The 25,934-nt window shown below is 34.1% G+C and overlaps 4 protein-coding genes across 4 annotated transcripts in view; 1 reads left to right on the top strand and 3 right to left on the bottom strand.

Annotated features, from left to right (window-relative positions):
- Window positions 1-2,322, bottom strand: part of LOC108971168 — a 20,676-nt gene extending 18,354 nt beyond the window's left edge. Inside the window, exon 1 of the mRNA XM_018937046.1 lies at window positions 2,151-2,322. The gene's annotated coding sequence lies outside the window, so the exon portion shown is untranslated. The remainder of the gene's footprint in view (window positions 1-2,150) is intronic.
- Window positions 2,323-8,782: 6,460 nt separating this feature from the next.
- Window positions 8,783-9,935, bottom strand: LOC108971200. The gene is made up of 5 exons (XM_018937088.1): window positions 9,780-9,935; window positions 9,452-9,709; window positions 9,285-9,396; window positions 9,060-9,226; window positions 8,783-8,994 (listed from the first exon to the last, which is right to left on the bottom strand). Exons 1-5 carry the CDS (start codon window positions 9,922-9,924, stop codon window positions 8,783-8,785), a joined length of 894 nt encoding a protein of 297 aa, XP_018792633.1. The 5' UTR covers window positions 9,925-9,935.
- A 4,230-nt stretch (window positions 9,936-14,165) lies between these two features.
- On the bottom strand, window positions 14,166-16,968 carry LOC108971199. The gene is made up of 5 exons (XM_018937087.1): window positions 16,696-16,968; window positions 16,208-16,474; window positions 15,839-15,950; window positions 15,548-15,714; window positions 14,166-14,368 (listed from the first exon to the last, which is right to left on the bottom strand). The coding sequence occupies exons 1-5, from the start codon at window positions 16,916-16,918 to the stop codon at window positions 14,166-14,168; spliced, it is 972 nt and encodes a 323-aa protein (XP_018792632.1). The 5' UTR covers window positions 16,919-16,968.
- A 3,626-nt stretch (window positions 16,969-20,594) lies between these two features.
- LOC108971173 (FAS-associated factor 1) lies at window positions 20,595-24,516 on the top strand. The gene is made up of 14 exons (XM_018937054.1): window positions 20,595-20,891; window positions 21,340-21,408; window positions 21,467-21,653; window positions 21,947-22,096; window positions 22,171-22,360; window positions 22,428-22,632; window positions 22,720-22,817; window positions 22,873-22,973; window positions 23,036-23,181; window positions 23,248-23,402; window positions 23,464-23,612; window positions 23,686-23,960; window positions 24,046-24,165; window positions 24,244-24,516. Exons 1-14 carry the CDS (start codon window positions 20,853-20,855, stop codon window positions 24,406-24,408), a joined length of 2,049 nt encoding a protein of 682 aa, XP_018792599.1. The 5' UTR covers window positions 20,595-20,852; the 3' UTR covers window positions 24,409-24,516.
- Window positions 24,517-25,934: the final 1,418 nt, after the last annotated feature.

The following is a 25,934-nucleotide window of genomic DNA, read 5'->3' as shown; positions in this document are numbered from 1 at the left end:
CAATTAAATCACCTGACTGTAAAATTTAAATTTTTTAAATTTCTATTGCAAATTTTTGTTCGAAAATTTTATTACTTAATATCTTGAATTAAAATTACGAAATTACAATCAAATTTGATAGAATATAAAAACAGCCGAAATATTAACCAGTAGATATCAACAAATTATGTATATTATATACATATATGTATATCCAACAAGCATATAATTTATAAATAGAAAAAGTCCAACAAATATCCTTAAATCGTGCGAGAAACAGTATTTGCATTATTTTTCTTTAATGAAAACTTTAAATTTTTATTTAAAAATTGCAGTGGAAAGAGTAAGCGCTATAAAAATAAAAATAAGTGTGAAAAATTTTGATTTGCTGAACATTGCTAGAGCTACTAACCTAACCTTACTTTGCCTAACATAGACTAAAAACACACTCACTGATTAAACATAAATTACCTTCGAAAAAAAAAATCACTTAATCTCAATAAATATTTAATTTTCAAGAAAGGATCAATGGAGCACATTTTGACCCTTATAAAAAGTACAATTCCATGTGATAGCGAACTGAGGATGCAAACAGAAAAGCTCGTAACATTTTGATGAGTTGATGTTACAGATTATAAAGAATAATAAAGAATATGTGAAAGTGACATTTCGTAAATATTTGTACAATAAACGGTTAACCGCCAGATGGTGCGCTTATTTCTATTGAACTATATGAAAAATCTTTGTTTAATGAACTCAAATCAGTAATCAATTCAGTATAAAACGATAAAAATTAGGATAGTGTCAGAGGTGAGGACTTCTCCATGAATCCGTGAAGTAAGAGAGCCCTTGAAGTTGAAACTGTCTTCCAAAAAGCTCATGTTCCCATTTTTAAGAGGGAATAGACTAGATATTAATTAGATTCGACTTTGAATATCGCAAAACCCCTAACGGTAAATATTGTTTTAAGCGCTAAGGCCGAGTTCATTTCAAAGAAATTGGTTAAAACTGACTCTACTACATGTACGGCGCATGATAGAATATACTGTTATGAGAAACTAAAAAAAAATACCTTTCTTTCGAAAAGTCAGTGAAATACATAAGTATACTCGTATGTATGTATGTTAATATTTTAAACATAATTAAATTCACTAATTTATATTCTTTACCACTACACAGTAAAATCCCGTAAGCGCGTTCACATTTGAGGCGGTGTCCATGCCAAAATGAAAAAAAAAAACTGTGCATGTTCAAATTTTATTCCGCTTTTATACGCACGTTCTCGCTGCTGCTGATTTCACCGAACAAAAGCCAAATAAGTACCTGGTCACACAAAAACAAACATGCCACCACCTTCACCGAGCGCCAACAGCGCCAGCCCAGCAATACTTTTTCCCAAAGCAAACAATAATTGCACACAGACGCACGCACACACATACACACACGTGTAGTTATGTATGTGTAGATGAAAACACCTTTTGGCAGCAAACAAGGTGGATTGACTTCTGCGGGGGCTGGTGCAACGTACGCCAGGTGACGCATCGACTCTTTGCTGTGGCTATGCAAGCGGGTCTAACTGATGGCTGAAGATTTGCGTGTAGCACTATGCACGAATACTAATGTCCTTCAGCGCATTAGCGTTGTTCAGGTCACAACTTTTTTCTTTAATTATTTATTTTTTTTTTTTTTAATTTTTGTTGTACATGTATACAGATGTACATATGTACTTATATATCTATTATCTATGCCACACACAGTTTCAAACACAACATTACGCTGCATAATATTTAATCCTTAATAAAAACACACACACTCACACTACACAAAACGTTTTCAAATAAATTTTTGTTTTTAATTCACAAACCGATTTTTTTTTCTTTTTTTTTAATTCAAAGCACCTTTCTTTGCTTCACATCGCATACCGAATCCTGCGAAAAATTTTTCTTCTTATGTGCTTGCGTATATTTCTACATACATAAGTATGTATATGTGTGTGCGTGTGTATAGAGTAGGAGCACTTTGAAGTTCCCCAATTTTATGTACATGCAAGTATGTTTGTATGTGTACACATATCCTTGCACCGAGCATTTTCATCACTTCATTTCATAATTTCTAATTTACCTTACTTATTTGTAATTATTTTGGAAAATACGAATTTCGCTTGCCTTTACCTCATCACTTCGCGACGCACTCGTACATTTAGTAATATTTTAGCAAGACCGTTTTTGCAAAATGAAAATATATGTGTATGCACATATGTATATTCGTTATTTGGTGGTATCCTGTATAAGAATTATTTGCTTTGCGCGTAGCTGCGTGCTTGTTACCGTTACGTTTACTCTAATTGACGGGAGACTAGCGAATCCAAACCGTTTGAACGAGCCAGCGCTGTGGTAGCTGACGGTAGTTGAATTCTGAGTTACCGTTACCATCATTTTTGCATTACATCATATTCGTCGCTCCCTCTCTTTGCTTGGATTTGGTGAGAGAAAGTCCTGTTTACAAAATACGGGTGTCAGTCGTAAAGCAGTGTTGCCAATTTAACTTGTATTTCACCGGTTATTTAGTACAATCACATATAAATTTTAAGCTAGTGTTGCCACTTTGATTCAATAATTAATAAGTGTTATTTCTATTGCATAAACACTGGGATCGAATCATGGTTGTTTCGAGTTGGCCAAAATAACGAGGTTTACCCTTTATTATCTAACCATGGCTTTACTCATAGTGGATTCGGTAACTCCCGCTAAAAAAAAAAAACATTGATTTTTTACCTGCTTTGACGTTGTTTTTAGCTTCTTCTCACCTTTGCGACTATATTCGGCCGATCGATTGTCTGTTTTTGGGTCGTAAACATAGATTCAAGACTTTTCGCCAGAAATAATACGTGGTATCCTGGTAGTTGGAAAGCATTGTTTCACAGACGTTTACGCGACGCTGTTGTTTGAAAATAATATATAGTGATTTTAAATTATCAAAAATTATCTTTCAAAATTGTTTTAACTGATCCTTTCGATATTCTAATGATGCCAGTAAGAACTCTGCTTTTCGTCCATTCTCACACACCAATTCCTTCATTTTATTAGGGTGTTGATCATCAATTGATGTTGATGGCAGTCCTGGACTCTTTGAATAATTTGTACCAATCAAAATAATTGCTCGCGACAAAACAAATATCACCGAAGTGCTCTTCTAACATTCTGAACGTTTCAGCACTAGAAATTTGATTCCGTACACAAAATTTAATGTAACTTCTTTATTGAATAATTTCACTGAATGTAAAAATCGCCGAACGCACTTTATGTACTTCAGAAAGACAAACTTATACAAGTACCAAACACTAATGATTATTTTAATGCGACATTTGGTACAGAATTCTTCCCTTCTGAATCTCTTAAAGTAATAAAATGATATAAAGCAACCCTGCACTATCTAAAAGTTGTTGCAAGTAACGGTTAACACTCTTTGACTCTGCAGCAACTCTATAGTAAATTGAATCAACCAAACAATTGGATATTTCCAACGTAAAGAGATTTTAACAATTGCTGTCACTACCACCTGAGCGTGAGAGCGTACGTACCATGCCACTGCTCATGCGTTGATGTGAGCAAAACAAAAAATTTGGCAAAACAGAGAGTTCAGTTGAGAGCGCGGTTGAATAAGTCTCAAACATAACCGCTTTATTAGCCAGCTACTGAAATGTATAGTTGTTTATTCCAGCATAATATTATTTTTCAACACGAAGATTAAACTTCAATATTTCAATGCAGAGTTCATTCTTGAGGCCCAAGGATTCGAGGATCAAGAAAAATGTTAAAATCGGCTACACCGAAGCTATAATACCTTCAAAGATACATTCTTTATAGCATAGGATGGTATAAAAATCTTGAACTTGATTATGATCATTCAGTTTGCAAGGTAGATATATGCAATAGCACTTCGATCTGAACAATTACTTCTGAGATTGTACCGTTACCTTGAAAACTAAACCACGCCAAATTCGGCTGAAATATCATCAAATAAAAAAGTTTGCTTGCAAGGTTATGAATTTGATCGTTTAGTTTGTAAGGCAGCTATATGCTATAGAGGTTATACAAGTCTATCGGTCTGTTCCGAAAAAGTAGCAGCGTCATTGAAAATAAAGGACGTGTACAAAATTTCCGATTGATATCTTAAAAACTGAGGGACTAGTCCGCTAAGTATATAAAGGTGATCCATTTCGAGGTTCTCTACTTTTTTAATAAAAAAAAAAAATATAAATTTCAAATTTAATGGGGAATGTTTATTATCATTCGAAAGAACATTCTTTCGCATTTCTTTTTTGAAAGTTATCTCTATCAAATGTTGGCCGCGGATACGTCTCACATGGTTCATTGGTATTCGATTGATAACTGGCGAAAGATACGCATAATGACGCTAGACTTTATATATCCTCAATTCAGGCATCAAATAGCCGGTTATCAGGCTGTGATAACGACTGCCATTGACAGTTATGTTCTCACCGACATCATTTTTGAAGAAGTATAAGTCCATAATTCACCGGCCCACAACCCACATCAAAACCGTTGTTTTTTCTGGATGAAATGGCAGCTCTTGAATCTCTTCAGATTGCTTCTCGTCCCAAATGCGGAAAATTTGCTTGTTTACATACCCAGTGAGCCAGAAATGGTCCTCAGTGCTGAACAAAAATTGGGTTGAAAACGTCGAACCTTATTGGAAGTTTTCATAGAGCGCATAGAGCTAAGCGATGTCGCTTGGGAAGGTCGAGTGGCTTCAGTTGTTACACAAACTGTAAATTCAAGATTTAATTTAAGATTTAATTTAAGGTCTTGACGTAAAATGCGAAAAGTCATTTCATTCATCAGTACGAGTTGCTGCGAACGGTGCCGAATCGTCTCTCCACGCTATTCGAGTACAATCTCAGCTACGGCTGCTATATTTTCTTCACTGCATGCTGGACGTGATCTTATCGGTCGAATATTATCCAACAATTAATACTGGGTTTCAAGATGGGTGATGGTGTTGCGAATAGTATGCGGCCCACTGATTATGTTAACCATAAGTTGAGCGAAGTGCGCGAAACACATTCTTTAGGAAACGTTATTCGGACGTAAGCCGTTCCATGAGGAAACTCCAAAAAAGTATCTCTACTAATACTAATTATGGCACGCAATAATATTTCTCACATTTAATTAAAAAATATTCTTAGGTCTTGAGGTATTAGGCTAGTTAAACTCCAAAATTTTATACAAAATAAATATACAATAATAGATTACAAAAAGTTAAACATAAAATATTATACTCGTGTTATCGCTCCACCTTAATGTGACTAAATATGTAGGAATCTTTGTTTCACATCCCTTCGTTCATTTATTTTCATATACTCGCTATTTACGTTTTCTTGCAATTCTTCTCATGTATATACAAGTACATCTGTATTTACCGGTTCATTTGTTATGAACTAATACCAAAATAACGGTGTACATTTCCGATTATCAAATTGTAAGGGGCGAGAATGTAATCAGTATTGCTAAAATGACCTGTCAGACCAATTCGAAGGCGTCAGGTAAGCCATTGAAACCTTTATATCGTTTTCTTCATAAAGCAATCTTCAACATACAACAAAAATATACTATAGTTCAAGTATAGTCCAATATTTTACTACTAAATCCGCTACTTTTACACGGAGATCTGAAATACTTGTTTTTGATGAAAGCAGTTTTGCACTAGTGAAACTTCTGGTATGAAACTGACGAACACATTATTTTATGAGAGATGGTGTATTGTACTACTAATGGCCTTTACTCCTAACACTAATGTTCTAAATTTGAACTTGATTAACTCGGTTCGATTCTGAATAAAATCAAGAAAATCATGTTATCAAATGAACAGTCGACGCATTGGAGTCTTGAACCTTTGTCTCACCTTTAACAATCATAATTTAAAAATTGTAAACAATTTCATCTAAATATAGTGAAATCATTATTTAAACGGAAAGAAATGTAGCCCTCAGTAGCGCAACAGCCGGTTCTGTATAACTGAAACAATAGGACTTCTAATTCACTATAAAATCCATGCTCAAATTTTACTGAAAATGAAATGAAAATGAAATTTTTTAAGTATTTCAATACAAAATCCTTATTATGTTGGCATACATCATTTCTCTCGAACACTCCAGAGCAAACTCATCAGATTTGTCTTTGTCCCATCTTTGCCGAACTGGAAGGAAGAAGAAGAGTTTGGTCTTTGTTCGTCGAGAGAGGACTTTACTTTCAATTTCCTACTCAATCCGAAGTAGCACCTATTGGCTAGAATTTTCTGCGTTGGTTTTCGAGGCTGACGTTGTTGTTGGTATTAATGTTGGTTCCAAGATAGACGAAATTGTTTACGACTCCGAAATTATGTATCTCATCAGTGACGGGGGAGCCAAGTCACGGGCGAGACAATTGTTTGGATGAAGACAGGAGATATTTCGTCTTGTCCCCCTTTCAAAATTAGACCCATATGCAACGCTTCCTTATCCAGACTGGAGAAAGCAGAGCTAACGGCGCGGCTGTTGAAGTCAATGATATCAATATCATCAACGTATGCCAACAGTTGTACGTTTAGTTTCGCAGCTCGTAGTATTTCGTCCAGTAATAGATTAAAGATGTTATACGATAGGGAGTATCCTTGTCAGAAAACTGTTTGGTATTGAACAGCTCGCAGTGGCTCCTGAGCGAGGTTTTGGTGTTGCTCAACGTCAGTTTACACAGGCGTATTATTTTTGCGGGGATGGCAAATGCAGACATAGCGACATAGAGCCAGCACCGTTATGTGCTGTCGAAGGCGGCTTTAAAATCGACAAAGAGGTAAATCTTCTTTTCACGGATCATTTCCAGAATTTGGCACATGCAGAGTATCTGATCAAATGTAGATTTTCCAGATATAAAATCAAACTTATAAGTTCCCATTAGTTTGTTGACGGTCGGTTTGAGTCTTTCACACAATACGCTCGATAGGACTTTGTATACGATATTAAGGAGGCTTATCTCACGGTAATAAGCGCAGATTGTAGGGTCTCCCTTTTTGTGGATTTTACAGAGCACATATGTAAGTTCCAATCGTCAGGCATGCTTTCATCCGAATATATGCTGCAAACACTGAAACAAATATGTCCTAAAACTATGGAAAATTTACTTATTTTAAGGGAAAAATGGGGATGAAATAGCACTAAAGATATGTCTTCCTTAAGTTAAGGAAACACGATTCTACTTTTAAGTACATATGGTTTCCTTAAAAAGAGGAAAATATTGCCTTAAATTAAAGGAAATTTTCTTAAACGAAGAACATTGTTGTCTTTAATTTAAAGTAAAGACGTTCTTAATATAAGGCCATCAAATAAGAACCACTTCCTTAGATTAAAAGGTCTTTGACTCTAGAATTAAGCCTCCCTGTCTTTACATTTAATAGTAATGGATTTGCCTTAAATAAAAATGCAAAAACTTATTTTGTTTCATTTATTTCATTTCATTGTTCTTAAAAATTAAACTTAGGTTTTAAATACTTTTTATTATTTACATTATAATACTTAATAATAGGGAAAATAATATCTTTTATATTAAATATATAAAAGTTTTGCAGTTCTCCTCCTGTTAAATAGGACTGAAAATGGCTCTCAAATTTATTAGTTTTGATTTCATTGCATAAAAAATTTATATTATTTTCCAGTTTAAAGACTTCACAAATTTTGTACGCTGTAAATTGGGGTTTATAAAAAAATATTATAAAATCTTTTTTAAAGTCTAAAAATGACTTGTTTTCAGTACAATTTTACTAAAATATAGGAAAATGCCATGAACTTAAAATAAGACATCGATTTTTTTTATTTTAAGTACGATCGTCCTAAAATTGAAGGGTACGACTTACTCAAATTAAAGGAACTTTACATACTTAGAGTAAATTTTACTATATTTAAGTATATTTTGAGCTTTTTAAAACAAGGGCGCACTTTCCTTAATTCTAGTCTGACTATTATTTTCAGTGAATAAGCAGATGCCATTGTCAGTTCTTTGACATCAGCAGACAAACGAAAGCAGGAAAGGAGCAGGAAAAGTCTCCTTATATGCCACTATTAATTTAAGGAATGTCTGAAAGCCGTCATTCTTATTCAATATTTTCTGTACAGTATCCTCATAAACATCTTTATTGTGCGATTCTTTTTCAATCCTAGCTTATTTGATAAACTCTTGCCTTAAGATTTTCGTTAACTGATCGAAATATTTCACGTTTCTTGCCGAAGCTCAACTTATCAGGTCGGCCAGGTCGAGATTTTGACGCAATGGAACTATAATTTTTCGAAAGTTTGCACAACATTCTGCATATAAGAATAAACGCTTCCTATAGCTTGGCCTATTTATCGGAAACTATTTTTTCTGGCATATATATATTTCACGTATATTTAATATTAATAATAAACACATATGAGTTGTTTGACAGCAGTAATTTCTATATATGTAAGTACACATTAAGGTGAGCAAAAAAATGGAATATTTTATTTGAATCTAGGCTTGTTTGTTATATATGAACATTTTAAACCAAAAATCTGCTATTAATATTTTTTTAACGGAATTTTGCAGTCTCCAAGAATCTGATCTGTAGGAAAATATTATTCCAAACGATTCAAAATTTATCATATTTCTAATGAAAGTTGTTTTTTACCTGTTATTTACATGTACATACATAGCTTAATTTTAAGCAATAAGTTCGCCATTAATTGTTTTTTTTATTATTATTTTTGGCTCTCCCTAAGGGATCTGTTTACTTAATGCAAAAACAACATAGCATTCACATAAAATAACAATGCAACACTGTGTGAATGGTCACCACACTTGCAGATGTCGTCTTCATTCGAAGCCGGGAAAAACGTTATTTCGCCCACACAGTTGCAAATGCCGAACTTATCCCATGATGAAATTTTTCGCACTTCCGCCTTATTAAGAAACTCCCTAAAGCCAAAAAGACCGCACAAAGCACCTGAAAAGTAAACAAAAAATAAAAAAAAAAAACATATTTATGCTACAATACTATAAATGGCTCACTTTGTTCGATGTACAAATCGCGACGAGCTTGCGAATATGACATAGCTAAGAGCCGATGTTCACGGTAAACTTCCGAACAATGTTGCGTCGACAAAATTTCATAGACGATTTGCGGACCGAACTGCGGCGCACAGGTGTGATGCATCAACACATAGAGAATTAGTATTCTATAAAATATTCATGTTATGTATAACTTGGAATATATTTATATACTAATTAACCTACTGATGCATGCGACGATAGCCAAATGTGGGCGCATTGGAGCTTATGACCTGAAGACAATGTTTCTCAATTGCATCGCACTTATCCAAAGAGCTAATATGAAGCAGACAATAGTCTAAGGAAAGCATTAATTACTGCCTCATCTGAGCTTTCAATTGAAATTAACTCACCTGATAACGTTGAGCTTGGAAATCCAGTATTTTGCAACTTATCATAAGTCCCCTTCAGCGTTCTATATTCCAACTCGGTATTAATTTGATCTTCAATCACAGCAGGCTTAATCAACCTGACATTCTTTTGCAGCAGATTATCCAGTCGACCGATACCGTTCTTAACTATAAATTTGGCCCGAAAAGTTGTGATGCGCTTTAAAATGTCCTCATAAAGCTGGTTTTCGAAGCGTGTCGGCTCATAAAAACGCACTTTTTCTGCAAACACAAGAAAATTCAGTTGATTTTGTTTGCAATCTCACATTGCCGGATTTCGAAAATAACATACGTTTAATTATAAACTCGGCAAAAATGAGTGAGAAATGCAAATTTTCATCCCAAACTGTGCTCCGTTCCATGTTCGTTACTAGGTTCTTGACAATATTACCCAAATCCAAATTATCCGCTTCGGTCTCACTTACACAGAGTAGCATTCCCAAAGCAAATAAAGTGAAGATTATTGCTTTTCTTTCCAAGCACAACATTTTCGAACGGCTTTTACAATTGTTTTGATTCGCTGTAACTGTTTAGAAAGATTCCAAACGCCAGTCAAAGCCATTCAAAGCACTTTGCACAAAGCACAACAGCATGATTATTTAGATCTTACTACACACATTCGGACGATAATTTGTCACTATTTGCCCGGTCTAAGTGCTATGCACTGGAAAAAAAATTATAAAAATTAAATTTCAGTTTCAGGCTTGAAGCCAATAGCACTGAACTCAGCTACTTACCTATTAAAAACTATTCCAGGCTCTTGCAAGATACTAAATTAATATACGAAAGGAATTTCTAAAACCGGTTGGGTAGGTTTGAGCATTGTGACTGATATCTATTAAACAGATATAAGGTTATACATGTACATACATATATACCATATAAATGATCAGGTTGACGACAAGAGTGGAAATGCGTATGTCTGCTGTCCGTATGTCTGTCTATCTGCCTCTGCAAACTGTAACTTGAATAAAAATTTAAAGATCATAATAATACACGAGTTCCTTGGCAAAAAGAGGAAAGTTCATAGATGGGCGTAATAAGACCGCTGCCACGCCCATAAAACGTCATTAATCTAAAACTTATAAAATTTCATAAATAAGCTCTAAATTAAACCTGTAATATGATACGAGTACAGAGGATTAGAGTAACCAGGGGCACCTTTGAACTAAACATTTTGAAAAAAGACCGTGTGCCGCCCCAAAACTATTCTAGCTAAAACAACCAAAATCGCTCAAAACAAATTCCATACGCCCACTACCTACCAGTGGACGAAATCTGATGATAACCACGCCCACTACCCATATAACGGTGTTGTTGAAAAATACTAAAATCACGACAAATCAATAACTAAATATTATATGCCAGAGCCATAAAATTTTTTAAAAATTGAATAATGGCCGTGGCACTAACCACTTACTTATCTCGAGATCTTCTCAACCGATTTCACCGAAATTCAGTATGGCATTCTATTAACATTCTTATCTTATATGTGAAAATGTATTATAATCACTCCTACTTACCATATAACCATATAACCCAATTTTAAATTTAATTTGAATCTTCTACTTTCCAATGTACAAATCAAGAAAGAATTAATATAATGAATTGAAACTTTGCAAGAATAGTTCCCTTGAAGTATGCCACCTTATAACTGAAAATATCGGTCAATACGTGAGATATGTAATTGAAACTTAGACAGAACCGTGTATATATTTTTTTTTAATATCATTTACCTGAGAAATTTAATTAACATTTTTTTTCACTGTGTATAATATTTTCCCATTAATATTATTTTATATTTCTATGGAACTAAGTGCATATCTGTATTCGGTAGCTATTATTTCAATATTACTTTATTTTCACAGCTTAAAAGTTAACTAATGCTTTTTATTTCATCAGAGAAAGTTTTTTCCAGTGTAGCCCATAAATCCAACCAAAGGTTCATCATTTTTCTTAATACAAATAAATTGATTGCAGATGCTTTCCAGCAAAACCAACAAACGGACATTTGTAATTTAAAGGTCTTACCGCACATGCTGGTTTAAAAGCTCCGCATAAGATTACACATACATACAAATATACATGTATATGCAAACATACGGTGCGATGAAAGATGGTTAAAATTAAAACTTAATGTACTCTTATTTAGCAACTGCATATATACATATGTAAGTAGTTTGTACCTAAGTATTTGTAAATACAGATATGTACTTAGTTCAATAAAAATATAAAATAATATTAAAAGAAAGTATTATATAGTAAGAATCATATGAGCATTTCCATATACATATGTACATTCATAGAAAATTGGTAGATAATTTTAATTACTGTAAGGAATATAGGTATATATTATGGGGTTAGGTGTAGTCGAAATTTTTAAAAATCAAATATCATAAAGTATCATGTCTTAGAAATATTCACTGAAAATTTTAAGAAAATCAAACTAATATTTTCGAGTTATTCGATAATGATCAAAGGGCTCACGAACGCTCTAGAATTTTGATAATAAAAATAGAATAAAACAAATTTATTTTCGTCCGATTGATTTTAGATGACTCACCAAAAATTAAAGACTGACCATTAGGTACATAACATAGGTCTTGGTATTCGCGAAAATACAACACTCATTTTCGACTTTCCGGTTAACCGTTCGTTGTCGACTGTTCGAATAGTAATCATTTATTCATTAGAATTAATTAAAATTACCACAATGCAAATTTTTAACTCACGAAAATGGCGCGGAAACTTTTACGTACTACTACGAGTATAAACAGAAAATAGCAAGACTTTGCTCATAATTTTAAAATTCTTAATTTATTCTTCAAAATCTATGCCGTCCCCTTCAAAGCAATCTCCTTTAGTCTGAAGACATATGTGCCAACGTTTCTTCCAATTCTCAAAACAGTTGTTAAGGTCACTTTCCGAAATAGCCTTCAATGCGCGTAGCGATTCACTTTTAATGCCTTCAATTGTCTCTAAACGTAGCGGTCATTTGAGTTTGCTAAATAGCCAGAAGTCACACGGAGCTAAATTATGCGATTACGGTGATTGGGTCACGATATTGGTTGAAAATTTGGCGAAAAACTCACGAAGAATCAATGCAGTATGTCACGGTGCATTATCGTGGTGCAAAAATCAAGACGAATATATTCTCGTAAACGACACATACCACTCAAAAAGTATTCCTTGCTGACAATTTGGTCGGTCGGATGGAGTTCGGAGTGTACCATACGTCAATAAAAGAAGAAAGCTGTTAACTGTACCTTCGGCTTACCTTTGTTACGTTATTCGGCCGATTGATCTATGTTTCGGTGTTACGCGGTGCTGTTTTTCAAAAGTTGAGTGATTTTGAAGCCAGTCTTGCTTGATTTTTCAGAATGGTATTCACGGATCCTTTCGATATTCCAATAATATCAGTAAGACTTCTGCCTGTTATTTATAGATTCTCAAGCATCAATTCCTTTATTTGACGTGTTGATCGTCAGTTTATGCTGATGGCCGTCCTGGACATGGTTCGTCGTCAACGCGTTCTCGACCCCTTTGAATAATTTGTACCAATCAAAAACATTTGATCGCAACAAATGGTTATCACTGAAGGCCTTCTCCAACATTCTGAATGTTTCGGTACCAGAAATTTGATTCCGCATACAAACAAATAAACATAGAAATGTGGTTTGGAACGATGTAACAAAAATTAATAGCTTAGGACCTGATGGTCGAAGGTATATTCGCCGTCCAACAACTCAGTAATTTGATCATCGCTATGCTCCACGCGTAGTTGAGTATGGTGGAGGATCAATGATGGTCTGGAATGGCTTTGGTCCACTTCATAAGATTAATGGAATTTTAAACAAGGAGAAATGCGTCGACATCCTAAAAAATGTCATGTTGCCATGGGCTGAGGAAAATTTGCCTGTTATAAGGAAGATAACAATTCAAAGCATGCGTCTAAGTTGACACAAAAATTTTTTGTGGAAATTCTATCAACGTTTTGGAATAGGAATCGTCCAGCCCAGACTTAAACCCAATAGAACATCTCTGGGTGATGTTAAAAGATCCATATATACCAAAAGTATCTCAAATATGGATGTTCTTTGTGATGAAATTAAAACGGCATGGCAAGCTACACCATTGGTGCGCTGTCAGAGTCTTATAATATCTGGAATCGGTGTGAAGCAATATTAAAGTGAAAGAGATAGCCAACAAAATACTAACTGAAAGTAAGCAAGTTTTTGTATTATCATTATTTTTTGTTGATAAAAAATTGGGTTTCTAATTAGTTGTCGTACTCAAATCGTTGATTAAACATGTTTTTGTTAAAATCTTCAAAACAAAAACGAGTTTTAAACAAAATGTTTACTATTAGAGTTTAAGTTTAACATAGGTTTCAATAAAATAAGATCATTTACTACAAAATAGGCACAGCTATCAACAGCTGTATATATCGGCTATTTTTCGTACGAACTCTTTCAAACTTTATTCGTAAGCTCTCTGGCCATATCTCCTTACATTGATGTTTTATATTGGGCCATTATTTCGGTCGCCTTCCCTGCATCACATACGACTTTACGAGCTCTTGTTTTAGTTTAAAAACTTTATTTTTTCCTACATACATAAAATTTATTTAATTTTACTTAAAAATATTTCAAATAAATAAAGACATCTCAACTTCGCCTTAAATCAAAAAAAGCATAGCATTGACGAACTGCACTAACAAAACGACGTGCTTGTGGTCCGTGCAACGGCAGTTTCTCTGTATTTCCCTGATCAAATGTGATTTAATGCAACCGCAAGTGGCAGCACTTTCCCAGTCTATAATTTTTGTCAATTCTTCGACGTTAAGAAACTCCGCAAAACCAAAAAGTCCGCAAATGGCACCTGTAAAAAATAAAATGATTTTATAAGTAATACAGCTAAATCAGCTACATTATATTTTCACAAAGTCAATAACAATTTTTTTTGTTAAATATTTGTAAATTTATACGCAAAATTTGTGTACAATATCCTTTGTAAACTTTCAATGTAAAATACACATATTTTTACTTTATAAGTATAATGAATTTAATTGATCTGGCAGCACTAGTATTATATAATAAATAAAGAAATATTTATATACATTTTTACTGAACATATTTTGGATGAAAAATCCTTAACTCAACTGAAATAATAAAAAAAAAATTAAAAACTGGCGACTCCGAAATTTATACAAATTTAGTTTTATATCTTGCCAATTATCGGTATAAAAAAACGTAAAGAAATAATTTGAAAAAATTAAAAATCTGGCAGCACCAAAATTAAAAAACATTAAATATATTTTTTTCTTACACTTCGTAAAAGTGTTATGTTAAAAAGGGTCAATTAAATAATTTCAGAAAATTACAAATCTGGCAACACCAAAATTAAAAAACATATAAATATTATATTTTCTTATGTTATGTACATTTTTAATGTATAAAAAGCGTCAATGATATAATTTCAAAATACTAAAAATCAGGCAACGCCAAAATTAATAAATNTTCTTATGTTATGTACATTTTTAATGTATAAAAAGCGTCAATGATATAATTTCAAAATACTAAAAATCAGGCAACGCCAAAATTAATAAATACTAAATATTAGTTTTTTTCTTATGCTTCGAATTTTTTTCTATGTAAAAAAAGTTTTATAAAATAACATGTGTGGTGGATATGTACTTTAATTAAGTTTAAAGGAGTTTAAAAAAGAAAAACATGTTAGATGAGAAGTAAATTAACTACTTTATGAAATAATTTCAGAAAATTAAAAATTTGGCAGCACCAAAATTAAAGAATACTTTGTAAACTTTCAATGTAAAAAAGCGTCAATGAAATAATTTCGAAAAAATAAAAAATCTGGCAACGTTAAAATTAAATGTATTAAATATTAATATTTTCTAGTATTTAATTTTTTTATAGCGTAAACTGTGGATTTGGAGCACAATAATCCACAGTTTTTTTTTTTTTTTTAACTTCGTTTTTAGAATACTTTTTTAACATTATTACAGTGAAAAGAAAAGAAATATTTGGAGACCAGACTTACTCTGTTCTATATACAATTCCTGCCATTCTTTGCTGTCAAGCATGGCGATTAACTGATGTTCACGATACACCTGCGAGCAATGCTCGGTGGCCAGAATTTCGAAGGAAAGTCGCGTGCCATAAAAATGTGCACAATTATGGTGCATAAGAAAGAATAACTGTAAAGCTCTATATGGTATCAATGAAATATTTTTATAAAAATAATAAAGCTCAATATGTATGTATGTATATGTGTTTGTACAAATTATTATAATTATAAATAGTCATTTGCAGTTATTATTGGTCAACTCACTGATGTGTACGCCGAAAACCATATGTTGGTGTGCTGATTTTAATCACGGGCAGACAAGTACGTCGCAATCGTTCACATAGTTCCAGACCTTGTGAATGCATCAAGCACAGACCTTTCAACAAACAAATAAAACAAATGTAAATATTAGTTGTAAACATCAGAGGACAACACGTTATGATACACGGGGGGAGGTATCGATAGTGAGGCTGTAGAATTTGTTAATGTTGTTGGCTTATTGGCCTACAAGATTAGCCCGACCAAACCTCAATTTGGTTCGATATATAATACTACTACTATATATACGAACATTTTAAGAAAATACCATTGAATCTTGGTTCTGCTTCGTAATACAGTGTCTGTCAAACATACCTGCGAATGTATCATTCGGAAATCCTGTTCCAAGCAGTGTTGAATAATTTTGCGCCATTGTTTTGAATTCCAAGTTTTTATCGATTTGATGCCGTCGCAACGTGAAACCCATTATTATTAGATTATGTTGGAAGACAGCTTGTAAATTGTGCGCACCAAAGCTTTGAATCACTTTCATACGTATTGAGCTAATTTTTTCAAGAATTTCCAAATATAAACTGCCAATCGCCGTGTCCAAAACTGAAGACTTTTGTTGTAACACTTTTTCTGTTCGAAAGCAGAAAGAAATTTTGCGTTTTATTGTGTTATTTAACAACATTGTGAATATTTGAAGTTTATTAATAAAGTATTATTATTAATATTTTTAAATATTTTCAATAATTTTTCGATGTTTTTGTATTTTTTTTTAAATTTATTTTATTTAATTTTGCTTATTATTTTTTTAATATATATAATTTTCATCTATTTTTAGAAAAGTTACCACTTACGTTTTACCAAAAATTCAACAAACAACAAAGCCGAATCGACGTTCTCATTCCAATCGCCGTCTCTCTCAATATTATTGAGCAAATTTTTGACTATTTCCGATAAATGAAGAGGCATTGTTGTTGTAAGACTTCCTGGCCACATTTCCGAAAAAGCGGCCGTGTTTACAAGTAAGTACGCTAATATACTTGTAATTACCGTTAAACGTTTCACAGCGCACAACATTTCACTATGATTTTCAATAGCGTTTGACGCTAATTACTTAATTGTGCTCGTTGCTGACGATGGCTTCTAACAGAGATTTCGAAATCAAAGTGCAGCATCAGCGTCCACTTGTCAACACGCTAAACACTTGTGGCCTCTGTATTCACCTCAGAATATAGATGTGTGTTTGTACGTATAACGAAAGGCGGCAGCTGCGCATCTGGGCTTTGATTAAACATTTGTGTGGAAATATATTTATTTATACATACATACATACTTACACCTCTACGTAATACGTATAAGTAAGTTCTGAAGAAGAATATTCTTGTTTAACGGTAGTTCACACCACTCACATAGCCCTAACAGGTGGATATATTCCAAAATACTACTGGATGCCATTGAGGCGATATAAGCCTTCTTCGGAAACATGGATCCAAAGTCTTTAATCCTACGTCTGCAGATTGTTGTGCAGTCTATAAACAGATGCTCGGGAATTTCCAGCTCCATGTCGGAGAAGCGGCAGTTTGCACAGGAGCCTAGAGCCATGTTGCTTCCTGAGCTTAGTATGCCAGTGTTGAATTCAACACATAATCGTAATTCGTTCCTCGATAGATTGATTACAAGCTCGTCAGCCAGTTCATACCCAAATAAGTTGCACTCGATTATTCAGCCGCTTTATGCATTACTTCCTGCACCAGTAGCGATTTAATCTCACAAACAGATTGCTTTAAGTGCTGCTATCTCTGAGTATCTTTCATTGAGTTGGTGGTTTATCTCTACACACCGTCTTATAGCAAAGATTTCTGCTTGGAAAATGCTTTTCACAAATATTTCTGAAACTTTGCTGCTTTATAGACGCTTTATTGAAGACAGTTAAGTTGCAGTTATGATTCTTCAAGTTCCCCGTACATTTGGCCTTGTTAAAAGTCTGAGAGTGCTTGATCATAGTTGCGCCTTTTGCAGATTGCACTGGTAGACACATAATTTGTGACATGAAAATTCTTAAGTGTTTCTAATGCGGTTTGATACCCTGAAGTCAATTTTGAAAACAGAATTTTTCTATTCTCGAAAGATATTACGTAACCTGCGGCTTTAGATTTTATAATACATAAAATTTGCATCAAAGACAAAGCTGGACTTTTAAAGGTATTGGACCGAAGTCTACCGTACTGTCTACTAGTACTGTAATTTACCATCAGCTTTAAGACCTGTCAAACACAGTGAACAACTTCTTATGCCAAAAGCACCAGAATGTTGGAGTCTCTATGAAAACTTTCGAATCGACTAGCTCTGTGATGTTTTAGAAACAGCAAAGGAAATGACTACCAATCCTTTATTGGATATAACAGGATGTTGAACAGTGCCGCATCTAATTTCACAGGGTGAACTTAATGACTTAGTACGAATCGTAAGCCTTTCAAAGTCGCAGTTCGAACTCTTAACGTCCAGACTAAAGGGTTGGAACCTTCTCCAAAGTGATGTAAATATCACTTTTTTATAAGGAAAGGCAGAAGGAGCTCACAAATTATTTTCTTCAAGAAGGGAATCTAGTATACTGTTCAGAAGTTTACCATTTGTTTAAAGCACTAGCACAGAAACATGATCCACGTGATTGGCCTCTATTCATTGATTCGTCTAAACTTAGTTTAAAGGCGGAAATGTGAAATCAGACAATTACAAAGATCTTATGACTGAACTATTTACTGCCTATAAAAAAATGGGTTGCAACATGTTCCTTAAAATAAACTTTCTTTCTGGAAAATTTTGGGGCCGTAAGTGACGAACATGTGGAACGGTTCCACCAAGACATTTCTGCTATGGACAAACGGTACCAAAGCAAGTGGAGTGCCAGTTTGCTTGCCGATTACTGCTGGACATCTTTAAGGGATACTCCAAAAACGAAAGGTACTCTTTGGTTAATAAAATAACATATCTATCGCCGTTTTTTTTTTTTTAACAAAAATCCTCATAGCAAAAAACTATAAGTGATAGAAGAAATCTGTTGGTATTTTTTTGCATCTGTGACAATTTTTACATCATAAATTTTTTCTGTTCAGATCACGAAAAACTAGTGGATTTTGTTTATAAGTGTCGTCTTTAAAAGATAGCCGCAGGGATATGCGTCTACGATGAACTGATTAAGCGCATACAATCTTTCTAGTCTTGTTGCCTTAGCACTTCTGTCTAGATGCCCATCCCTACTAACTTTCATCCTCTGGGAATCACAAAGGCCACCCAATCCGTGTTTTTAGGAAAAACTCCAAATGATGAAACCTATCTAGATACATACATTTGAAATTACACTGAGAATACGAATTGATGACGTCCTGTTAAACATTTATAATTTGCTTAGAAACAAACAAAATAGCTTAATTGTTTGCAAAAATTCCGTTGCAGCCTTTCCCTAAATTAAAATTAATATTATTGAAAAACAAGAAAAAACGTTAACTTCGGTTGCACCGAAGCTAAATATCCTTCACAGGTGCATTTCGTTTAGTAACTTTGTATTTAGTTTGTATGGAAGATGTATTTGCTATAGTAATTCGCTCTGAACAATTTTTCGGAGATTACATTGTTACCTTAAGCAGTAATCCATGCCAAATTTTGTGAAGATACCGCGTCAAATGTGAAAGTTTTCCATACAAGAACTTGATTCCGATCATTCAGTTTATATGGCAGCTATATGCTACCGTCAACCGATCTGAACAATTTCTTCGCAGATCACATTGTTGCTTTAGAAAATAGCCTATGCTAACTTTTGTGAAAATACATTGTGAGATGTGAAAGTTTTCCATACAAGACCTTGATTCCGATCGTTCAGTTTGTATGGCAGCTATATGTTATAGTGGTCCGATATCGGCAGTTCCGACAAATGAGCAGCTTCTTGTAGAGAAAATGACGTTTGCAAAATTTCAAAACGATATCTTAAAAACTGAGATATTAGTTCGTATATATACAGACAGACAGACAGACAGAGAGACAGACGGACACGGGCTAAATCGACTCGACATACTGATCATTTATATATATACTTTATAGGGTCTCCGACCCTTCCTTCTGGGTAGTACAAACTTCGTGACAAACTTAATATACCATGTTCATGGCATATTCATAAGAAATAAATACTGTTGTATCAAAGAAATAAAAACTCGTATGAGCTGTCATTAAAAAGCGATCAGAATATTAAAATGGAAAGCTTTTCCTGCTTTTAGAACTATAATTTAAGATTACTTGCAAAAATTCAAAACTGTAGTAAATATTGAAAAGAAGAAACGACTGGCGCGCTGTTAACTCGGCTATAATCGCGTAAGCGGTGTCTACGCCAATTAAGAAGAAGAAGTAAATATTGAACATACAACCCTAACAGCTGGTATAAGAAACTTGAAGTTGGTTGTTAAAGCAACGAAACACATGGTAATTTCGGAAACAGACTTTTACAATGAATGATAAATTTTTAATAAACTTGAATCGATTATATAAATTAAAAAATAAATTAAGCATATTTGACAACTAATTTACAATATTAAGTTTAATTTACCAGCATATATTATCAGCTAAGACCCATATTAAAACTTTTTTTTAAAGAAATTAATAGAATTAGTAAAGGTACCCTGTGTATGTTCAAGCAACGTTAGCTGTCATTATTGACATCAGGTTAATCAGTAAATCAGTCAAAGGGGGATTTTTACGCAACACAGTGCAGAAATCTACACTGACAACACTTTCGTTGAGTCGAGCGAGTTTTCATCTGAATAATAGTTTTCAATGTATTTTATTATTACACAAAAGAAAAAGAAAATTTCTAACATAAACTAGTGGTTAAAAGCGTTTGCTGTGTCTATAACGCATTTGTAAATAAGTTATTTGTTAGGCTTTTACGGAAAGAGCTGAAATCGAAAATATTAAAGGCATTCTATAAAAGCATCAAAAATACAGGCTAAAGCAAAAAATACAAATGTCCGAGAACAAAGACGATATATTAGCGACTTTTCAGGTAGTTATTTTATCATATAATTGATGTTAAAAATCTCGCAGCTAAAAAATGGAACTAATCAATTAAAAACAGATAATGATTCCATGGGATCAATCCGTATATGTACCTAGATATTAAAGTATCTATATAAGTAAACACATGTATATATAAAATGAAGGATTGCTCAATCGTATTAATTAATGTGGCTTTGATATCAAGACGGTTGATTGACAACAGGATGCTTAGTTTGAATGCCAACACGCGCACTTACTAATTTAAGCTGTGTCATGCATAAGTCTGACTGTGAAATGACAAAGAATATATACATATATTCTAGTGTCGCAGTACTCGAATTGACAAGCATTCTCTTATCCAAACAAAAAAAAAGAAATTAACTGCGAAATTTTTTAAAATTATTCTTTCAAAAAATGTGTATAATATACAATAATATTTACAATTATATATTTAGAGTATCACTGGAATAGATGATATCGGTGAAGCTTTTTCGCATTTGGAGGAGACCAACTGGGATTTAATGGTTAGTTGTTGACTTTCTTAGACAACATCAAAATAATAATGAAATTTAATATTTTTAGACTGCTATTCAGCGCGTCATACCACAGGATGATGCGCCTTCACATGATAGAAATTCAGCATCTGTTTTTACAGAAAGCTCATCTGGTTTCTCAAACACAATAGCCCTTAATGATTTATCTACAAATGCGGGGTCCTCCAACTGCCGCCAATGGAATTCGATTAGTGGACCTAATGTGGGTTTAACAGGTGAGTCAGTGTTATATACATATATATGTATACTACATAGATAATACAACATTGTGTTAATGTAAAATAAGAAGTGATAAATAATTTTAGTGATATTTTCAAAAGTTATATTAGAGCGTGTGTATAAGAATGAAGACACTCAATTTAATTAGGGTTAAAGTCAATCTGTTTACAAAATAATGCAAATAGTGATATCAAGATGTGTATTTTGTTAGAAATATACTCTTTTGTGTTTAGCAGTTTTAAACTTTTATTTCGAAACATTCGAATAAAGTATAAATGTTTTATTTTAGCATCAACTTCCGCAGATGCTGAAATAATTGATCTCACGTCCGACATAGACTTGGACCCGGCAAGGCACAACGATGTTAAGACTTTGATACTAAACATACACTACAATGAAGGTGTTTACACCATACGTCTGCCATCAATTGCTACAATTGGTAAGCTTTTATAAACAATTTTAATTAATCATTGACAGTTGTAACCATATTTTTAAAATTTTTTATTTTTTTAGAACAACTAAAATTAAGAATAGCAGAGGAGACGAGTGTGCCAGTTTGCCGACAAGCAATTCGTGGTTGGCCTCCAGCGAAATTGCAAGAAGCACGAAAAATAACCACGCAGTTGGGCAATTTAGATCTAGGACCGGAAAACGACTTGATCTTACACAACCTAACCGAAGAAGGTTACATCGATTCAGAAAAGTAAGGAAACTACTATTTACATTATCGAAAGAGTCTATAAATCATGCTTTTTTTATTCTATGCACAGCGAGGAGATTGCACAGCGATTGCGTGACACATTCAAATTGACTATTGTAGAGCAACCCAGCGGGAAAACCATAACATTACCATTTTTAGGTAGTAACACAATTTTGGAGGTTAAAACAAAAGTTTATTATGTCAGCAATATAAATGTGCGAAATCAGGAATGGGAAGGCTGGCCTTCTAACTGTGATGACAATTTAACTTTGGCCGTAAGTTGAATGCTTTCGCAATAAAATATTATTATAAAACAATTATCCATAAATACTTGTCAGTACAAATATATTATTACTTTGCAGCAATCTGGCATTGGTTTGTCACATAATTTTACACTGCGCAACAAGTGTGAGAAGAATATGGACATCGCTGGAGTTTCTAATAATTTAAACATTAGCAAGTAAGCGCTTTGTCTAACAAAGCATGCATTTTAATTTAATTTATTTTTATTATAGTACTACCATCGAGACTGATGACGATAACAGTTTAGACGATGAAGACGGTTATGATCCCTTACCAGATGAGGAGCCTGCACCACCACGCAGCAGGCACTTAAGTAAATATATTTAATATGCAAAGTTTTTTTGAGCTTGAGTTAAACTTCGTTAATTTACACAGTTCCAAATAACATTGGCAATGAATGCACAGGTTCTATAGAGTTCTTCGACAACTACCGTGAACGTTTCGGTGAGCCGCATCCCGTGTTCTATGTCGGCAGTTTAGAAGATGCTATACGCGAAGCTTGTCACAAGCCAGCGCGTGAGGTAATTTAGTTGCATTAATGTGCAGAAAAAATCTTTACTAAACACCACTTTAATGTATATTTACAGCGAAAATTGCTTGCAATTTATTTGCATCATGGTGATAGCATTCTCACAAACGTATTCTGTGATCAAGTAATGAAAAATGAGCGTATCATCGAAGCATTTGCGCAGAATTTCATACTGTATGGATGGGATTTAACATTCGAAAGCAACAGAAATATGTTAGTTAAAGCGTATTCTCTAATTACAATTATTTAATATAACGTTTAATTAATCCGTTAGGTTTCTGTCTTCGGTCACTGCCTGTGTCAGCAATACAGCATCCATAACAATTAGTACAAAACCAGTTGATAAGCTACCGTCGATACTAATTATAGGTAAAAGTCGGCTTTCCGGCAGATCTTCGTGCGAGGTGCTCTCCGTTGTGGATGGTGAGCTATACGATCCACGCAATATTGATACATATTAACAATACACACCCTTTTATATGTCGTCGTTTGTTAGGCAATTCAGATTTAAATAGCTTCTTGTCACGCCTTATGGATGCAGTGGAAATGTACAAATTACAGTTAAAAGACGAAATACGCGAAGAAGATGAGCGTGCCGAACGTGATCAAGTCAAGGCTGAGCAGGATTTGGCCTATCGTGAAACGTTAGAGGCCGACATGGCCAAAGAAGCCGCCAAGCGTCAGAAAGAAGCTGCAATCGCCGCCGAACGTAAACGAATAGAATCGAAACAAGCAGAAGAGGAGGCGAAACGAGAATCTATACGTTTGGTGGTGCGTATTTCATACAAAACTACTATACTTTATATAAATGTTTATACAATGCATATTTTATACATAACCTCAACTTTCCATTCAGGCTCAACAATCACTACCGCAAGAACCCTCAGACTCTGATACTAATGTGTCCACGATACGCATACAGAAACCAAGCGGAGAATTTTTAGAACGAAGATTTTATAAACACAACACGCTGCAGGTAGTGAAGAATGATTTATAAAAATAAAAAAATGTTAACCTCAAAAAAAAAATTTTTTTTACTATTTATTTCCTACAGGACATCTTAAACTTTGTCGCTGCCAATAATTATCTAATCGAAGAAAACAAATTAATCCTAATATCTAGTTGGCCACGTAGCGACTTAACAGCCATCGATCCAAATAAGACGCTTGAAGAACTGAAATTGTATCCACAAGCGAAAGCCGTGCTCGAGGAGCGATGATTTTTATTGTAGAAGCAACAAACCAATTTATACATCATATAATGTAATAATAGATTTGTAATAAAAAAATTGCGGGTCCAATAGCAACGGACCGGCAATACAAAAATATTCATTTTAAAATTAATTACACAAATTCATCAACATTCAGCAACAACAAATGCATGGTGAATAGTTAAGCGATCGTATCTCAAGTCTGTCGGATAAACATAACGGAAACGATGTCCGATTTAAGAATAAAGGAAAAACAAAAATTAACACAGTTCAGCGTGCAACAACAACAATGAAAAATGTAAGCAATTTAAAGTATACTCAGTCTGTTTTTCGATACTGTTTGCAATATTCGTATAGTTATGTAAAACAAAAATATTTTTGGTCTAAAATGCTTCATTTTTAATTTGGCTTCTTTGCTTCTCTATTTCTTCTTTACTGGCGTAGACACCGCATACGCGGTTATAGCCGAGTTCACAACAGCGAGCCAGTAGTTCTTCCTTTTCGCAGTTTGGCGCCAATTGAAAATTCCAAGCAAAGCCAAGCCCTTCTCCAAATGGTATTTCCAATGTAGTGGAGGTCCATCAAATACTTTTCGATTCGGAGGCACCCAGTTTGCTTGATAAACTTTTCTATGCTGTTATCTAGTACTACATATAACCATATTTCGGGCCCAGTCGATCAGCCTCAACCCATTTGTGAATGTTTCATCATGGAGACTGAATTTACCGACCGTTGTGCGAAAGACCCTGGCAGTTAAGCCGCCAATCACGGTTTTACTTCGTGGCGAGGACATATCGTACTTTCTCTTCGATCAGCGATAGACTGAAGAACTTTTTGCGGATTTATCACTGTAATAAATGATACTCGTCTCAGTCCTTGTCCCGTCCATTTCACTTCTTTGACGGCTGTGATGTCAGCCTTCATTCTTACGAACACATCAACCAGCGGAGCAGCGGCAACTTCCCAATTAAGGGACCAGATATTCAAGTTTCATGCATTTAAATCGTAATCCTTAACATTTTTGCTGTGGTCGTCATCAAAAGGGAGGTCTCTCATCCAAGACTGTTTTTGATCTTTTCATGGGAATTGTTTTTTACGTGGCGGGTCCCAAATCCAGCGCACAACCCTGGGGAGAAATTATTCTTCCTCTTATTTTAGCTCGCCTTCAAACGGATGTTTTTTTAGTTACCCAGAGGATACTTGGTTTAAGACCGAAAGTCGTGAGCTGCTTGAACAATACGTAAAAGAATCGTTTTTGGACGCTCTCAAATGAAAGGCGCTTAGAGAACTTTCCTCACTTGCGTTACCGATATCAACCAAATTTGGTTCATAATATATTCTTGACATTTCTTTGTACCCTACGAAAAAAGTTTTTGTAGTCAATTCTCGCGAATCTAGGAAGTGCTTACCGAGTGTTCTCTCAATAAATCCATTAGTTGATGCGATGTGTGGCAAATGGCGCCGTCTTGTGGAAATCAATTGTTGCCGAGATCACGATATTCAATTTCAGGCATCAAATAGTCGGTTATCATGAG

The sequence above is a fragment of the Bactrocera latifrons genome, unplaced genomic scaffold (genome assembly GCF_001853355.1).
Source record: "Bactrocera latifrons isolate USDA-ARS-PBARC rearing strain unplaced genomic scaffold, ASM185335v1 scaffold_33, whole genome shotgun sequence".
In the NCBI taxonomy this organism is placed as follows: Eukaryota; Metazoa; Arthropoda; class Insecta; order Diptera; family Tephritidae; genus Bactrocera; species Bactrocera latifrons.
This window is presented reverse-complemented; position numbering and strand designations above follow the sequence as displayed.